Source organism: Drosophila obscura, unplaced genomic scaffold (genome assembly GCF_018151105.1).
Source record: "Drosophila obscura isolate BZ-5 IFL unplaced genomic scaffold, ASM1815110v1 contig_151, whole genome shotgun sequence".
In the NCBI taxonomy this organism is placed as follows: domain Eukaryota; kingdom Metazoa; phylum Arthropoda; class Insecta; order Diptera; family Drosophilidae; genus Drosophila; species Drosophila obscura.
This window is the reverse complement of record NW_024542737.1, coordinates 1,923,746-1,940,748: the sequence shown is the minus strand read 5'-3', so window position 1 is coordinate 1,940,748 and position 17,003 is coordinate 1,923,746. Positions and strand designations below refer to the sequence as shown.

General features: G+C 49.0%; 1 protein-coding gene across 1 annotated transcript; it reads right to left on the bottom strand.

The window, feature by feature from the left end:
* Positions 1-319: 319 nt before the first annotated feature.
* On the bottom strand, positions 320-8,292 carry LOC111080089 (protein enabled). The gene is given in 10 exon segments (XM_022375514.2): positions 320-2,481; positions 2,546-2,663; positions 2,727-2,939; positions 3,006-3,164; positions 3,236-3,946; positions 4,124-4,374; positions 4,377-4,402; positions 4,590-4,822; positions 4,885-5,206; positions 7,536-8,292. Coding segments are annotated over 10 exon segments (2,529 nt in total). The 5' UTR covers positions 8,003-8,292; the 3' UTR covers positions 320-2,452.
* Between the last annotated feature and the right edge of the window lie 8,711 nt (positions 8,293-17,003).

Below are 17,003 nucleotides of genomic sequence, written 5' to 3'. Positions count from 1 at the left end.
GGCCCAGAAAATGCAACGCATGCAAGGTTTAATCCACCCCACTGATTAACACACCATGATTAGAGAGCTTTCAGACCCAACTATTCCATATTATATTATATTATATTGTAAATGTAAAGTATACATGTATTACATGTAACTGTAACTCTACATGTTAAGGTTTCGGTTCTGTTAAAATAACAATAATTTTGTAAAGCTTTTCGAATCTGTTAAAAATTTTAATTTTGCTGTTAGATTACAGCATTGTCCGATATATTTTGTGCTGAGCCCGCGCACTTGCCTAGATTTGAACTATGAGAAATAAAACAAACACTTTCAATTGGTTTTCACATACAAACGTTGGTTTTTTATTTCACTGTACGCTCTTTTTGATGAATATGCATATAATTTTTGCGCCTCTATTCCTTCAGCCACGACTCCTCCGCCGCTATAACTTATGCCCCTCTTACAGTTCTAAATGAATCCGTTGCTGATTTATTTTATATATATTTTGATCTCAAGTCAATGTTTGCTTAATGTCTCTTCCTAATCCGCGTCTGCATCGCCACGTATGTATATTGAATATTCTTGTTGTTGTATATAAGTGTATAATATATATTTAATTTAATACATAAAAAGTATGCGCTCGCTCCGCGCACTGGTATCCGCGATATCCTCTCTTGTTTAAAATAGTTTACGTGTGTGTTTAATATTAAATTGTTGCCTGCCATTGTTGCCGCAATCGCAATGCCGCAGCAAAGATCATATATAAAAATACAAAAATCATAACATTTACATACGCCGCCTCGGACTGACCGCGTCTGGCCGCCATATAACTAGGTAAGGTATTCCATATAATCTATATACTCATACAACTGCATATCGACGCCACCTTGCACAGTCAATATACTACATAAAATGATCGTTAAATTACAGAAAACTAAAATATTTATATGCATTCGAATTATACACAACTACTCCGATCCAATCGGATCCGATCCGATCCACAGTATAAATAAATTTCTTTTCCACTTAATAAACAATTTCACTTTTGTAGGCCTTAAGAACTAAACTCTCCTGCTCCTGCTCCTCCCTCTCCTCCGCCTCTGAAACAGTGCCTGGCCAGACTCCCCTCATCCTCAGCCGCATCATCGTTATTTGCGTTCATTCAATAATTTCACTATTTAGTCTTAGTCGTATGTATATGGAAGTTGAAATCGGTACTCATATTTTCAGGATCGGGAAGGCGGGAAGGCGCTCGCCCACCGCCGAATCTGGGGAGGAGTGTACAATATTTAGTGGCTTTCTTTTATATATATCGGTATGTATATATATGTATATGTATGTATAATACGCAGCAGTCAATTGTTAATTTAGCTTTCTAATTTCGCTGTATAGATCGCTTAGATCGCAGGGGTTATGCATGTTTACTTGTATATCTAACGCTAAGTTGCTCTAGAGTCAGAGTCCTGAACACCGCACTCAATTCCGCTTTGAACTGTTGATGTTTCTGTTTTTTGCTGAAGACTTGCTGGTTCTTGTTCCGATGTTGCTTAAATTGAGTTCGTATGAGATCGTGTGCTTAGGAAATTGGTTTCGGTTCGTCCGGGGGTGGGGGGAAAATGCATGAATAGATCTCTTGTTGTTCCTCCGCGGAGTGGGGATACACAGATTGGGAGTATGAGAGATAGATAGATGGATGACATTTGTGGAATTGTTTTGTTTCGCCTCGAATCGTAATACTTAATTTCTTTTAGGTTTGGTTAATGAGTATGCCCATATATGCTATATAAAGTTATATATATATGAAAGTGTGTCCTTCTACATGTACGTATGCATATGGGGTATTTGTGTGTGTATTCGTGTACCAACCCAGAGAGGTACATAAATGTGGCATGTATTACAAAAGTTGTTCAAAGACATTCGATAGGTAGGAAAGGGGACAGAGGACAAACTGAAAGGAATCCGCCTAGTGGGAGCGAGGGATTGGGAGAGGACAAGACAGGACAGGAGAGGAGAGGAAAAACGAAAGAATTCTGGTTCTCACACTAAAATTGGTTTAGACTTATGCAAAATAATGTACAATTGTAGAGTTAATTATATACTTAGGCTCGCCGAACATAGACGCATACGTAACTTAAAAGACGGTAAGCAGTTCCCACTAAAAATATAATTACTTTGACTAAAGTTCCTCCTCCTCCTCACCCGCCTATTCTGCGTTTGTGTGTGTGTTTGTGTTTATGTAACCCTACATATAACCTAGAGCATATGCTTTATACATATTTACTCGTATGTATCTTTTCTGTGTACGTATTGATGCACATGCCTTCCCCCCACTCGATCCTTCGGTCACCGAGTGCAATTACATATTGAAGCATGCTCCATCTCCATCTCGCTCTCCCGCTCCGCATGCTGGTGCTCCTTCGATTTGGACTATCCGGAGTGGGGGGCTATATCTTGATAATGTGTTGATCTATCTGCGATTGAACTCCGATTTGATAGCTGCAAGAAAAACAAGTATTAGTGGCCACCATACGCAGATCTGAGAAGTAATAGATCCACCCACCATCTATGATCTCATTCTTGACCTTCTGGATCTCCAGGCGCATCTCGCGCACTATCTCAGCCTTCAGTGTGTCCAAGTCGCCGTTGGTCAGTGCCAGGGACAGGCCATCGCCGTTCACCTGCCAGACAACAGAAAGATTAGCATCCTAAACTGAATTCAAGAGAAACATCCAATAACTCACCTTCAGAATGGTCTCCTCACTGGCACTGCCGAAGCGCTTTCGCATTGGCCGCGGCGATTCCCCGCCGCTGTTCGTTGTGTTGCTGCCAGCTCCGCCAGAGCTGCCGTTGGGCCCGTTTGTCCCGGAACCGCTTCCGGCGCCGCCACCCAGCTTGTGGGGCAGCGTGTTGGACTTCTCCCATGGACGCTGCTTCACCTCAGGCTCAGGATCGGGCTAAAAACGGAACGAACGAAGAATTAGCTTTATGGTAACGACAGTAAACCACTTCAGTGCGCTCACCTCCTTCTTCTCGGCCTGGGCACGACGCCGCGCCAGCGTCTTGGCCATCTCGTCCATCATGGAGGCCATGCCGTTGGAGCTGCGTCCGATTGTGCCATAGTTTCCGCTGCCTCCACTCGAGGTGCTGCTGCCACTGTTCTCTGGAGCGGAAGTCGTGGACTGTGAACGCAAAAGGGTCACATAATACATTAGGATCGGGTCTGCCAATGAGGGATGAGTCCGCCACTAACCTTGTTCTTCTTGAGCTTGAACTGCTGAAGCTGGGAGGCCAGTGAGCCCATGAGATCTGCTTGGGGGTCATCCTTTTTGGGCGGTTCCGCCCATTCCCGGGGCGGAGGCGGTGGAGGAGGGGCGCCCGGACCGCCGGGGCCTCCTGGAGCTGGTGGTACACCCATGGCTGGCGGCGCCGGGGGAGCCGGCGGCTGTGGCGGAGGCGGTGCTCCGTTGAACATCTGTGGTGGCGCTGGCGGTGCTCCGCCAAAGGTGGGCGGCGGCGGAGGCGGGGCGGGAGCAGCGGGCTGGCCCCCGCCTTGGCTGCTCATCCGGTTCAGAGGGATCTGGCCTTGTGACGGATTCATGGGCGGCGGCATCGGCACCTGGCCATACGGATTCTCCGGCTGCTGCTGCTGCGGAGGCGGCTGTGGGTGTGCCTGGGGCGGACCGTAGCCGGAAACGGGCATTGCCGGCGCCTGTGGCGGCTGCTGCTGCTGGACCATCTGCTGCTGGCTGGCGTAGACGACGCTGTTGGCGCTAGCTGAGCTCGGGATGTGGCTGTGTCCGTGGCCGGGCTGCGAGACCACGTAGATTGGTCCGCCCCCGTTCTGGTGCGGTGGCTGGGGCTGCTGCTGCTGCGGCAGCGACTGCTGTGGGGGCTGTGTCGGGTATTGATGCATATTGAGATTGGGATTAGAATTGGAGAGCACATAGTGCGGCTGCTGGTACTGCTTGTGGTTCATTGGAGCATTGGTGGTGGGTTCAGGTGGTGCGGTTCAGGTGGATCAAGAGGGGTGGATCAAGCCAATTGCGGATTTGCGGATGAAATGAAACAGAAAGACAAACGTGGCAGCGAAATGAGGAATCTGAATCTGGGATCTGGCAGGGACATGGTTTGGACATACCTGAGAAGGCGGATAGCCCGCCTGGACCATCTGCTGCTGCTGCTGGGCGGCGTAGACGGGTTGCTGTTGCTGCTGCTGCTGGTACGGCTGCTGTTGCTGGGGCTGGGGCTGCTGCTGCTGCTGAGCCTGTCCAGGGGCCGGGGGGATCTGTGAGTTTACCTGCGGCGGGAGGCCGTTGGGCGTGGGTCCGTTGCCGGTGGGTGGTCCGTAATGGGGGCCCGGTGGGGCCATCTGCTGCTGCTGCTGGGGGGGGGGGCCGGCGGTGCGCTAAGGGAATTCCTTTAGTGAGCAAAGTTCAGCGGAGGATCGCATGCAAGGATGAGGAATGAGCAGGAGGATGAGAGAGTGAGAGTATGCATTAATGAGTGCGCGATTGAGTGAATAATCGGAGGGCGGGCCATCGATTCTGGTACGCTGTGGACTTTGGCAAGAAGAGATGGGTGGATGGATGAGAGATGGTGCCCACCTGCTGGTGCGATGATGGCCCTGGGGCGTCGGCGGACTCTGGGGTATGTTGTTCTGGTTGGTCTGCGATGTGGGCGTCTGGGCCGAGGGCGTGATGTGGCCGGCAATGCCGTTGTTCTGTCGGAGAATGGCCGCATCCTCGCTGGTCATGGTGCGGTAGCCCATGTCCTCCTCGTACCCGTTGCCGTTGGTGGGCAGTCCGCCAGGGTTATTGGCCACCCGGCCGCTGAGCACCTGCAGCGATTGAGAAACGGACTAGAGATGGATGAGGAAGCGGCCCGATTGGCGGCACTTACCTCCAGCGCGTGCATCATGGCCCGGGCGAAATTCTCCGCATCGTTCTGGCTGGAGAAGTTTAGGCCGTAGACGAATTTGGAGTCGCGCCACTGGTGGAACGTGGCAGTGGCCTGGTTGTACTTCAGCCCCTTCAGGATCGAGCAGTTGATCACCACCTCGTGGTCCTGCAGCTTCCGTCCCACCACCCGGAACGTGTTGTTCTGCTGGTGGTGGTAGATCTGCACCTTGCTAAGTCCCGACGAGCTCCCCGAGGGAACCCACTTCTTCTGGTTGTCGTCGTAGACCATCACAGAGGCGCGTGCCCCGATAATGCTCTGCTCACTGCAATCAAAACACAAAGAAAGAGAGAGGATTAGAGAGGAGAATTGTTAGGGGGGAATGATCATATAATGGGGGGATGTAGCATAAATGAGTTCAAAGGAAGAGATTCTCGAGATCAGGAATCAATAGCAATAACAATTACTAAATGGATGGATGGATATCCAGAGACAGTTCCAAGAAATGGAATGTCATTAGATCTTCTTCTGCGGATCCGCTTCGCTGCGATCAACACAGTTTTCACACGACTCCACATCCCGAGTGCTTTGATCTGTCTATCTATCCCCTCCCCAACAGTCTCTGGAACTGAAGAACACAGGAAGTGCAATGCATTTCTTTGTCGTCGAAGGGAATTGCTCACACACCTGTCATGCAGCAGTCTTCCAGTCTTTTGGTCTCAAGTCTACAGTCTACAGTCTTGCGTCTCGATTCTTAGTCTCGAGTCTCACGGAACGATTAAATGATTCTAATGAAAGTTCTAATATGCTGCTGCTCTGATGATGCTCTGCTGCTACTGCTGCTGCTGCTCAACCTTTAGCATTTTTTCCTCTTCTCTTCAGTTGACAATTAAAGGCGGAAAGGGGATCGGATCGGGTACTTGAGCAAACATGGGGCAGGCAGGCAAACGGCAAACAGCAAACAGAAAATGAACGAACGCCTTCATTGGAAAAATGCAAAGGCGATGACGAGTTGTTGACTTGCCCCGCGACTCGGTTCTGCCTGTTTTTGTATTTTTTTTTTTTCTGTCTTGCACTGCTTCGTGTTGTGTGTTACTGGGGGAAAGAGATAATGACAGCACTAGCAGCAGCAACAGAAACGACCACAAAACGAGTCGAGTCTGCAGAATTCTCGCCTTAGCCAGACTCTAGCTCCGACTCTGACACCGAGTCTGAGTATGAGACCCGCGAAACCTGGTCCAAGCCAAAAGCCGCGAGTAGTTTTGCACTTAAATGGAGTCCGCAGACGGAGCAGCAGACGGACGGCAGAAATCTCTATGCGAACCCGAGCTCTGCTCACAGCTGTGCTGTAGACCCGCAAGTCGTAGCCTTATATAACGAATACAACGAGTGGCGGGCGGGGACACAGAGGGATCGGATCTGCTCTGGGGCTGGGGCTTCGATTTGGTTCGAATTCGTTGCAAGGTTTTAACGTTTCAACGAAAGTGAAGTGAAGCTTGCGATTCCCCTGGCACCTGGCAATATGTGAGTAATCCTAGAAAACGAAAATTGGCAATCAGATGAGCATGTGGCTCTGCAGCTCTAGAGATCGGGCGGCATTACGCTGGGAGCTTGGAAGATGCTTGGAGCTGCTGTGCACTGAACTGCTCTCTTTGGGGGGTGCAGATGGATAGATGGAAGTGGAGCGGGCGGTGTTTAATGGGAGGCAGGTGAAATTGGGCACGGCGGGGTACTTATTCGTGCGTTAAGCTGCATGCAGATTCGTTGTGTGTTGTGTGCTTCTGCGGTGCACACACGAAAGTGGTTTCCAACTTAATTGGCGTTAAATTATAATTATGATTAAGTGGGGGTGAGGGTAGGGGGGCCACAGTAGAGGTGGGGGCAGAGTGACGTGTACGTAGCAGTAAAAGCGACTTCTTTGATTTCTCACTGATATACGGTAAATGAAGAACGAAGCTGAGATGACAAATTCTTTCATCCATTGCCATATGCTGCTACGTGACCGTCCCCCACACCCCCATGCAACACCCAAATCCCCAAGGACGTCGGCTAAAGGGCAAAGTGGGGAAAGAGTGGAAAGTGTAGTAGTAAGTAGTAAGTACTGTTGATTGCAATCGGTGCTCAAAACATACGCAAAAATTGTTGTCATGCCCCCAATGGATTTATCTTTGACCGAATTATGGCGACGCTGAGGGAGGATTCGTTGTTGTTGTATGTTGTGTTGCATGTGTTTGTGTTGTTGTTGTTGTTGCAGATAATGATGTATGTTGCTATAGAGATGCTGCTTGTATGGATGCTGCTGCTGCTGTGTTGATGATGATGATGGGATTGTTCTAATTGAGAACGACATGGAACAGCCAAGTCTCGATGGGCCAGCCATAGAAGGGTAGGAGCAGGAAGTGGATGTGGAAATGGAGGAGGAGGGAGTGGAAGTTGCGCCACTCGAGGAATAATTGGGGCAGAAGGTAGAAGCAGCCGGCGGGTTAGAGGTCGTTGGGTTAGAGGGGGAAACGCACTTGCGTAAAGTGGAAAATATAACCGACGACGAGGAGGATGAAGCACTGGATACAGAGGTGGAATTGGATGTTGATGTGGATGTGGGTGGAGTGGCTATCGTGTGAGCTGGAACTGTGGCAGATGATGGTTGTACATACAACGTCTGATCCTGGACGGATCGTTGGTGTGGCTGATGGGGAGCCTCGTAGATGGGAGCGGCGCCACTGGCGGCCTTCGGCAGCTGCAGGACGAGCTGATCGTGCTCGTGGTATGCCGACCTCTGGCGCAGGAACAGCTCCTGCTGCTGCTGCTGGTAGTGGTGGTACATGGGGTGGCGGTAGTCGAGCAGATCCAGCTCCTGCAGCTCCTCGATGCTGTAGTACTCGGACAGGCCCTGGCCCTTGACGCGGTGCAGGCTCTGGCTGCGACGGATCACCTCCGCGACTGGCTGTGTGGCAGCCCCTGAATCCGGCGCGGGGACACCTTTCGTGGCCTGGAACTCGCACATGCCGCCGGCGAGACCGGACGACTGGTGGTAGGCCAGGATGGGGCCCGAGGAGGCCACCACGGCATTGGGTTTCTTGCTGCTGAACGATGTCTTGGCATAGAGTTTCTTCATGGCCATTGACTGTTGGCCAATATTTGCAGAGGCGGCAGACACGCACACAGCTGAGATCCCACGATCCCGCACTCTCACACACACACCACACACAGACACAGTCACAGAAAACCACTCGGAAACCGACGACCGACGATCAACGATCAGCTATCAAAGATATCAGATATATCCAATTTATATTTGTCTAGGCTCCGCTGCCGCTGCCTCTGCCTCTTCCCACTCTGATCTCTCAGATCTTGAATTTATTGGGAGTCGGTCTCTGCTCTAGTGCCACGTCCGATTCAATTGAAACCGCGATTGAGATTGAGACTGCGGCTCGAAACGAAACGGCTCTGGCACTCGACTCGCAGCTCGCAGTCGAGGCCAAGACGACTGACTCTCTGCCTTGACGACGAGTCTCACTCTCACTCTCTCGCCAAGCTAATGGACAGCATAGAGAGCGAGAGAGTACGAGAGCAAAAGAGAGAGATCATGGATGGAGCGCACTAACGATCGCTCTCGTGAGTGGATCGTTGCGACGGTGATGTTTGAGCACTTTGAATCCGTCTAAAAGGCAAATAATTACTCTTCAAAGTCAATAAAATAATAGAGAAATGTTGCTAGATGAGAGAACCGACCCAGAGACTTGGGCAGGTAGTGGAGCAAATCGCTTAGCCAACAGTTACTGCAACATGCCTCACCGGCTTTATCCGATGTTCCATTCCCAGAGGCAGCTTCCACAAATGTCTCTGGCAATCGAAGATCTCCATCAGCTCGAGAGGGGAAGTACATTCCAGTAATACGAAGATGATCTTTGAACCAATGAATACCATTTTCCTTATCCTTGGGGCTCTACCTGATCAGTATTATATACCCATACTCGTATTCCCATATACTCTTTGTGCAGACATTTCGAGAGGGTATACAAAAACCGCTCAAGAAAAAGAATGCCCAAAGCGGCCTGCGCCAGCAGACTCTGCTGGCAATCTTTTGTTTAGACAACGACAATGTCTCATGACCGTCAGTCAGTCTTACAGTCAGTTAGTCATTCGTTCAGTTAGCCAGTTGGTGGATTCATTCGTCCGTCAGTGCGATAATTACTTAAGAAACGAGCTCAATAATTTATATTTCCCCCTCGAGTGACTATTACAATTTTTTTTTTCTTCTCCTCCTTCCTCTCTTGCCCTTCTTGCGCTCTGTTTCCCTCTTCCAACTGTTCTTTGGCGGCGCAAAGCTAGGAGAGGGGAAAGGAAGGGGGGCGGAAAGAGCGGTGCACAGCTTGTGGCATGCTATGAAAAATTCATAAAAAATTGTAAATCTCGCGACTTGGCAGAGCGGTGCTCTCTGTGTGCTCTGGAGAGGTCTTAAGCTTCAGATCTGTTTCAGAGTTTCGGCTTTTTGCCCCTCAACTTCTCAGTTCTCAGTTAACGTAATTTCCAATTAACATTATTGCGGGCCCATTCTGAATAGTTGTTGCTGTTTCTGTTGCTGCCCCGATCGGAGGCAGCCGATTATCGTCTAGCTTTAATGGCTTTGTCAGAATGGTCGTCTCCCCCCCCCCCTCTGCTCCAACCACTCCACTCCGTTTCGGTCTGGGGTCTCTAAGAGTGCGGTGGTGGTCTAGGCCTAAGCGTGTGCCGCGGCTTAAATGATTTGGCAACTAAATATATTTTTCTGTCTTATTTTTGGTAATACCATTTCCATTGGTTGTCCGTGTCCGTGTCTGGCCGTATCCATATGGGAGGTCGGGGGACCCTCAGGCAGACAGCGACAAAGCAAACAAAAGGCCCCACATGTGAGCAATCACAGAAAGTAGGTTGCCAGGCGGAGGGGCGGGTAGGGCAGGGCAGGGAGTCAGGAGATGAAAACAGGCATAGAGGGGATTCAGGGGGAACCCGTCTCGGAATCAATATCGAATATCACTGCGCGATAAACACGACACGAAGGAGCGCTTCCTGCTGCTGGCAGTCGCTCCTGCAGCTCTCCATCATAATAGTCCTTCCGACAAGAGATTGGGATTTGGGTCATACTCGCAAACACACAAACGCACACACAGGTGATGAATGGATGGAAGGATGGAAGGATGAATGGATGAGTGGTGCTGTGGTGCAGTCAGCTAATTGGAATCGACCGGAATCATCGCACTCCTCCACTCTCAAGCCTTGGCTCATCTGTGGTTTCAGCCCATAGAGGCTTAAAGCTGCAGCTAAGCTGTGGAAGAAGTCAAACACAAATAATATATCCCGAGACTCGTTTCGTTCGTCGAAAATAAATAGAGAGGAAACTTCAAACTTTTGGAGTTTCTTTGCGGCATATTTCGGCTGTTTTTGGCTCCTCCCCAGATTTCCAGAAGAAATTCTTTGCCGCACTCGAAATCATTTGATTAATGCACTCGATAAGAGCCTCCAATTAATGATTTGGCAATTAGAGGAGAGTCCCAACCCCAACAAAGCACAAAGCACTTGGAACTGGCGCCAGATCTATCCCCCATTACGTTGTACGAGTACCGTGATGGACACTCTCCGAGCAGCTCTGATCCGTGGTCCGTGGGACAAATGTTACCCATCGAGCGGCGCAATTGGAACTGGAACTGGGGTCCACATGCAAACTCTGAGCGAAATACGAGAGACCACAGACTGAATGCCACGGAATACGAGGAATAAAGCAGCCACTGAGAGAAAGCTGAAATGAAGTTTAAAGCGAGGGCCGGATTTCCTTGGAGACATCAAAATGATGACACGCCCAAAAAATAAAACGCAAACTGGCTGCGTTTTTGCTTATTCACAATTCAGTTATCACGAGTCGGGGGATGGGGAAGGAGTGGACCCGACCCCCAGGGTGAGGGCTGTTCTGGCCCTGACTAAGCAAACAGACATCGGATCGGATGAGAGAGCTCCCCAAACGGGAAGCCAAATGGGAAGCCGCACCCCGCGTTAGTCCAAACAAACAAATTATGGGGATTAATAAAATATAAAAAAGGAAGGAGTCGCCGACGCCCACCGCCCATCGCCCTCTCCCCTGGGTGGGGCTTTCGCATAAATTCTGGAGCAAATGAGCCACAACAAGGTTGAAAGTTGACCCATAAATTCCGTGAAAGACATTTTCTATTCGATTTTCTGGCACTGGCACTGAAACGAGACCAGACCCGCCGTAAAGGTGGAAAGCATTGGAAAATCAAACTGGAGACGGAGGAGGAATCTGTGAATTGAACTCAATTTGAATGGGATTCATAATTGAAATGTCCTTCACGGGCGATTGACGTGAATGAATCTCTACGTATGTACATAACTACACACATACATATGTATAAATGAATGGGAATACAAAAAGTATCTATTGATTGCCAAAGTCTGGGGAATGTAAACTTACGTCATTTCAATTTGGTTTCTTCTGTGGCTATCGTTCTAGTAGTTGCTCTCGCGCTAAAGGTAGGGGAAAGAGTGCTCCACTGCTCCTCCCAGATCCCGTTCCACGTTGCTCTGTTCCGTTCCTCTTTCCTCTAGCTGGAGTGTCGGTTCCTCGTACGGCTGCCTTCTGCTCTGAAGCTCTGAGATCTGCGGAAGAGAGGAAGTGTCGGAGAGGATACAGTGGCAGGCAATCGAGTGTCGTCTCATAAATCAACTGCAGGCACACGTGTGAGTATCCAGCAGATACGTTAACCCCCCCCCCCCACATACACACCCTGCAAAATTTTTGCCAATTTCCGTAAGAGGACATAAAAGAGGCAAGGAAGCGAGGGATGGCAATGGCCTCTTCAGACGGAACTATTCAACCGCAGCCCGCACTCTTTTATCTCCCTTTCTGTTCGGATGGATATGAATTGATATTGGCCAAATCGTTTTGGCCACATATCGCACACATACATGCATACATACACACAAACCTACATATGTATGTACATATGTACATACATGCACATACATTTTTTATGACGCATTTTGCGTAATGAGCAAACCAATTTCTGTGGAATCCGGCCAAGAGTAAGATAGGTAGATAGAGAGGTCAACAAACTCTCTGAGAATCTAATAAACTTCAATCCCCTTTGGCTCTGGCTCTTTGTGGGACCACTACGAGTATCATCCATCAATAAATCGATAGATTGGAACCTTGAAAACTACTGCTAGGAGCCACTGGATCATCAATTAACCAGCGTCGTGGAAGCAGCAGGGAAAGCTTCGACTTTGAATTTATAATCAGCGAATCGAAAGCAGAACGCCCGGAGACCCCGCGACTCCGAGGCGCGGAACAATCAACTTTGGAATAGAACAAGAACGAGAATCCCCAATCCCACTAACAATCGCCACTTTTCCCACCACCCTCGGGGAAGGGGGCTTTTTACTTTTTCTTTCTTTTGGGGCAGTGACAAAAGATAGTTCCATAATAAAGACCACAGAATGAAGAACGCGGAGAAAGACAGAGGGAAAAGGTAGCAAATTTACATGACAAGTGTGGAGGCAAATGGGAGAAGAGGGAAGAAGAGAATCAGGTCAGAGCTCTAGAGAAGATCTAGGGGAGCCTCAAAGCAGCCTCCTTTCCAGCCCACCCAGCGGCCACGCCCCGCGGCAGCAGCAGCTTCTGCTTCTGCTTTTCTCCTAAGAATGCTGACCTAGTTTGCCTCAGCCCAGTCCTTGCCCCATGCCTCTCTGCTTGCGTCATAGTTCCGCTCAAAAAGAAAAACCTTCGCTGGTTGCACGCACTTGCTCAACTTTTTTGGAGCCGGAAGTAGCGTTGGCGCAACATTGCAACGTCTTGCTTTGAGCAACGGCAGAGGGATGGAGTAGCAGTGGCACTGCGAGGGTTGCACGACCATCGTTAATTGGAAATGGGAAATACCATAGTTCCCTATGGACGAGTGGGGGTTGGAGCGTGTCCCTGTTAATGGGATAACATTTACGAGTTAATTTTCGCATATTCTGTCTGTTGGGCAAACAAATAAAACCTCCTGCAAGCAAAATCCATTGAAGGACCGGCTGGGGGGACGCACATGTACCGCTTCCTCCTCCTCCATCCAACCACCATCGACAGGGTTGGCCAATTACCCAAAAAAAATACACTTGAAAAAAATCAGCACAGAGCAGGAAAGAGAGAAAATTAAAACAAGTGAAATATTTTGCACTCTCCCAAAGGGGACAGAGAGACCAAAGAGAGAGCGAAAGCGAGAGAGGGGTGGTTTGGGACAACTACCCCCTGAACAAGAGTCTCTCTCTATCTCTCTCTGTGTCATGTTTCGCAGGGAAGAAGGTACTCTGTCCGGGATCAGGGATCTACTAGGGTGCAAAAACGACAAAATAAAGTTAAAATTTCGACATTTAGCCCGGAACTGAAGGCACAAGCGAATCCGCCGCAAGGGTTGCAGCAATTCCGAGAACTCTCCACACGGGACCGTACTCTGGGATACCTTGCGGTACGCAACGCTTTCCCTGGAATTTCCCTGCGCTCGCGATGATGTCAGGCAGTGACATTCACTTCGCACCGCACCACACCACACCACTCCTCTGATTCGCGTGATTCCAACGATTTGTCAGGGAAAACATAACCGTTTTGTCCTAGTCACGGGATGGAAAAAGGCATTTCCGATGAGTCAGGTCAGTCTCATCCAAACTCCTGTACTCATCCAGTATTACAGCTCCTCCTGTAGCTCCATTTGCCAGTTGCACCTCATAAAAGTCCACACAAATCCCCATTAAGTCCGGCTCCCTTTAGACTGTTCCTGCCAGCCCCTCCCATTCCATTTGTCTTCTTGCCACTCGCTTTATGCGGTAATTTCTGTTGTGTGCTCGGGAGTCATCACCCTCTGCTCCACTCTGCCCTGCTCTGCTGTGCTGGCCCCAGGCGAGCCCCAATGGAGGTGCTGGTAACTGGTTTTGGGGCCAGGCTTTTGTCTCTCATCTGAAACTGGGGCTCGGACTCGGGCTGGGACTTGAACTCGGACGGGTGCACGCGTTGGCCCCCGTCGAATTATGCTTCAATTTGGCTGCGTATTTGGGTCGGACAAGTACTTCGCGGTACCTCAGAAGTCTTCCGATTGTGACTGGAAAATTCTCTAATTGATCGATTTGGCAAGAGAACATGCGATAATCGATCGTTGAGATGAATGAATTAATGGTTGGATGGACGGAGGAGATGTGTGGCATAGATGGGATGGCATGGTGGTTTAAGACAAAGATGGGAAGCTATTCCCGTTGACTTGAATGCCGCTGCGAGGAAACAAAACTCCCAGGCATATCGGAGAACAGAGCTGACCAAGCGGCAAATCATCATCGTCTGCCCAGTGATGATGATGATCTTCCTATCGTTTTGGCTTCTTTGCCTTTGGCAGTGCCTGCAAATTAGAAAATGTATCTGCAAGATATTAATTTGACAACGCTATTTCAACATTTTGTGGGTCACTGACTTTCGATTGTGGGCGTGGCTAGGCAGCAGACCAGACCCCGCCATTGCAATTAACCCTAGTCAACCGATCGTCCCGATCTCTCGAGTCGATAATCTCCGCTCTGATTCGTGGCGGACATTTCTTGGAGTGACGGGGGTGCGGGTGGTGGGGGGGGTAAGTGTTGTCTACATATTTGGAAAACATTATTTTCAGATTATTGTTGTTGCTGTTGCTGTCTCGCTTCAGCGAACGACAACGCGTACATTTAATGGAGCGCGGCAAATCTTTGTTTCTTCTCTCCTCCATCAGTCCATCCTACTTCCATCCTATCTTTCGTGTTTCTTGACTTTTCGGAGCGTTTCAGAGTGGAAGAAACGCCGATAATTATTGAATAATGTTTCAATTGTAAGTGCGGCAGAGGCGGCGTGGCAGTGGCGAGGTGGCGAGTCTGTAGTTCCATGAGTATGCATTGTATTTTTATTGTAGGTTCCTCTACAGACCGATAAAAAAAGCGAGACCAGACCAGACAGAACCAGCAGAACAGAATGTGAAACATTTCCCACTACAAAAGGCGAAGAACTCTATTAAATTATTACACTGTCACTCGCACAATGCTGGACCAGAGGAGGGGGACAGACAAAGGGTAAACCCTGTGACAACACACATGCCCCCATGTGGCGGGCGACACAAAGTTCAAGTGAGGAGCGTCATAAAAATATCATAATAATAATATAATCTAAAGGGAGGGGAGGGGGACGCCTACCGTCATGGGGAGCAAGAAGGGGGAATGCAGTTGCAAGTCACAGCAATTGAGCGAGAAATAAAAATGGATGGCAGGGTGAGGGGGAGTGGGGAAACAAAAAGAGTTACAAAAAGTACAGGTTTAAGGCAAGGTATATTCCATCACAAGATAAGGCCAGTGAAAGAGATCAGCCAAACAGAGCGAGTGCGCCTGACCCTCTATGCAATATACCTTGGATACATTGCAGGAAAGATTTGAGTGCAGAAAAAGGGAAGAAGAAGAATAGAACCGAGAGAGAGGGAGTGCATGGCACACAGCGACACCTGTGGGGACCTCTAGCAGCTGCATGTCTCTCCTCTCCCTCCCTCTCTCTATCTATATCCAGCGTTTGGTTTCCAGGAAAAAGAAGCTTGAAACTGTAGAAATAACAAAAAGTAAGTTTTGTGGAAGCTTTTAGCTGAAAACAAAAAAAATTCCATTCCATTTTGTTTTTGCTGTTTCTGGTGCTGGAAACTTCAGACCGGAGCCCCTCCTCCCACCTCCCGCGACCGGAAGCACTTCAAGTGCTTGCAATTCCATTGAGCAAAGTGCTAAGGCTGGAAAGAGAGAGAGAGAGAGAGAGCGAGAGCAAGCGGGTCGCTGGATTGACTCTGCAATCAGCTTCGACGGGAACCTCGGCTGGCTGTCGCAATTCGGATTCGGATTTCATACACATATCCAGCGTAGCTCCCAGTCGAGCAAATCGCACTCCATCCCCAGTGCCAAGTGTATGGCTAATCTCAGTCGGGAGTTCTTTCCGGGGCACAGGGAAAAGCCTTCGCTGTGAGGTCCCCCGGACGATAACGCAAGCATTTTATCAGACTCGTGTCAATGCTGCTACTCGCCCAACAAGAGATCTTGCAACATGTCCCAAAGCCTTCTACGAATTTGATTTCGGCTCTCTTCGATCCAACGATCCAACGTTCATCCACTCTGCACATTTTCACGATCAATTTTCACATCGTTATTTACCTTGAAAGCCAAAAAGAACAGCCAGAACCGTCTTGTTTTCAATTTTTTATTCCTTTCCCAGAATACAGGCTAAAAATACTACACAACCCATTTGTTTATGGGTTAAATGGAATGCCTTACTGCGAAATGGCAGGGCAGGAGGCTTTCCCTTACTCTCTGAAGACTCTCTTAGGATAATCCTAAATTAGCTGCAAACATCATATTTTTTTTGTAATTAATCTTCAACTCTGGGGAATTATGTGGCTCCGGATATCTGAGGCACTGCATCTGCCGCTGGTACGGGGATGGAACGGGACGGGTATCAGACTCCTCCTCCAAACCAAGCCAAGCGTTAGACCGTGAAGTGGTAAGAAGCACACACAAGAGACGTGGTGGTGGTGGTGTTTTCCGTGTTTTCAGAGTTTCTGTTTTTTCTGTCTTTGTTTGTGGCAGAGAATATCTAGGCCGTAAAAAATGGTTAAACGCCAGAGCAATTACCAGGCCAACAACTTGGGGAGAACGTGGTTGAGTATGACGTGCTGCCCATGGCCAAGTACAGTGGAGCCCCCGCTCGAGTCCGAAACTTGAGAGAACTTGAATCTGAGAAGATTTCGAATCGAGCAGCTGCTTCTATCACATTTATTGGCTTGCATTCTGGCTTCCTCTTGCACTCTACATAGTATGGATATATTTTCTATTCCGCGCCTCTCTGTTCTACTTGTGGAGGCAGAGGCAGCTCCGCGTCAAGACAATGCCACCGAAACGCCTCAAATGTTGCTCACTTAAGCAAAATTTCATTTCTGCCGGCAGTTCTGCTTATCTGTGCAGTTCTTTGCAGTTCGTTTCAGTTGTATCTACAATTTATGCGGTATATTGTATGCATTGCTCTTATTATCACACTACATGCACAACCACACAAACAG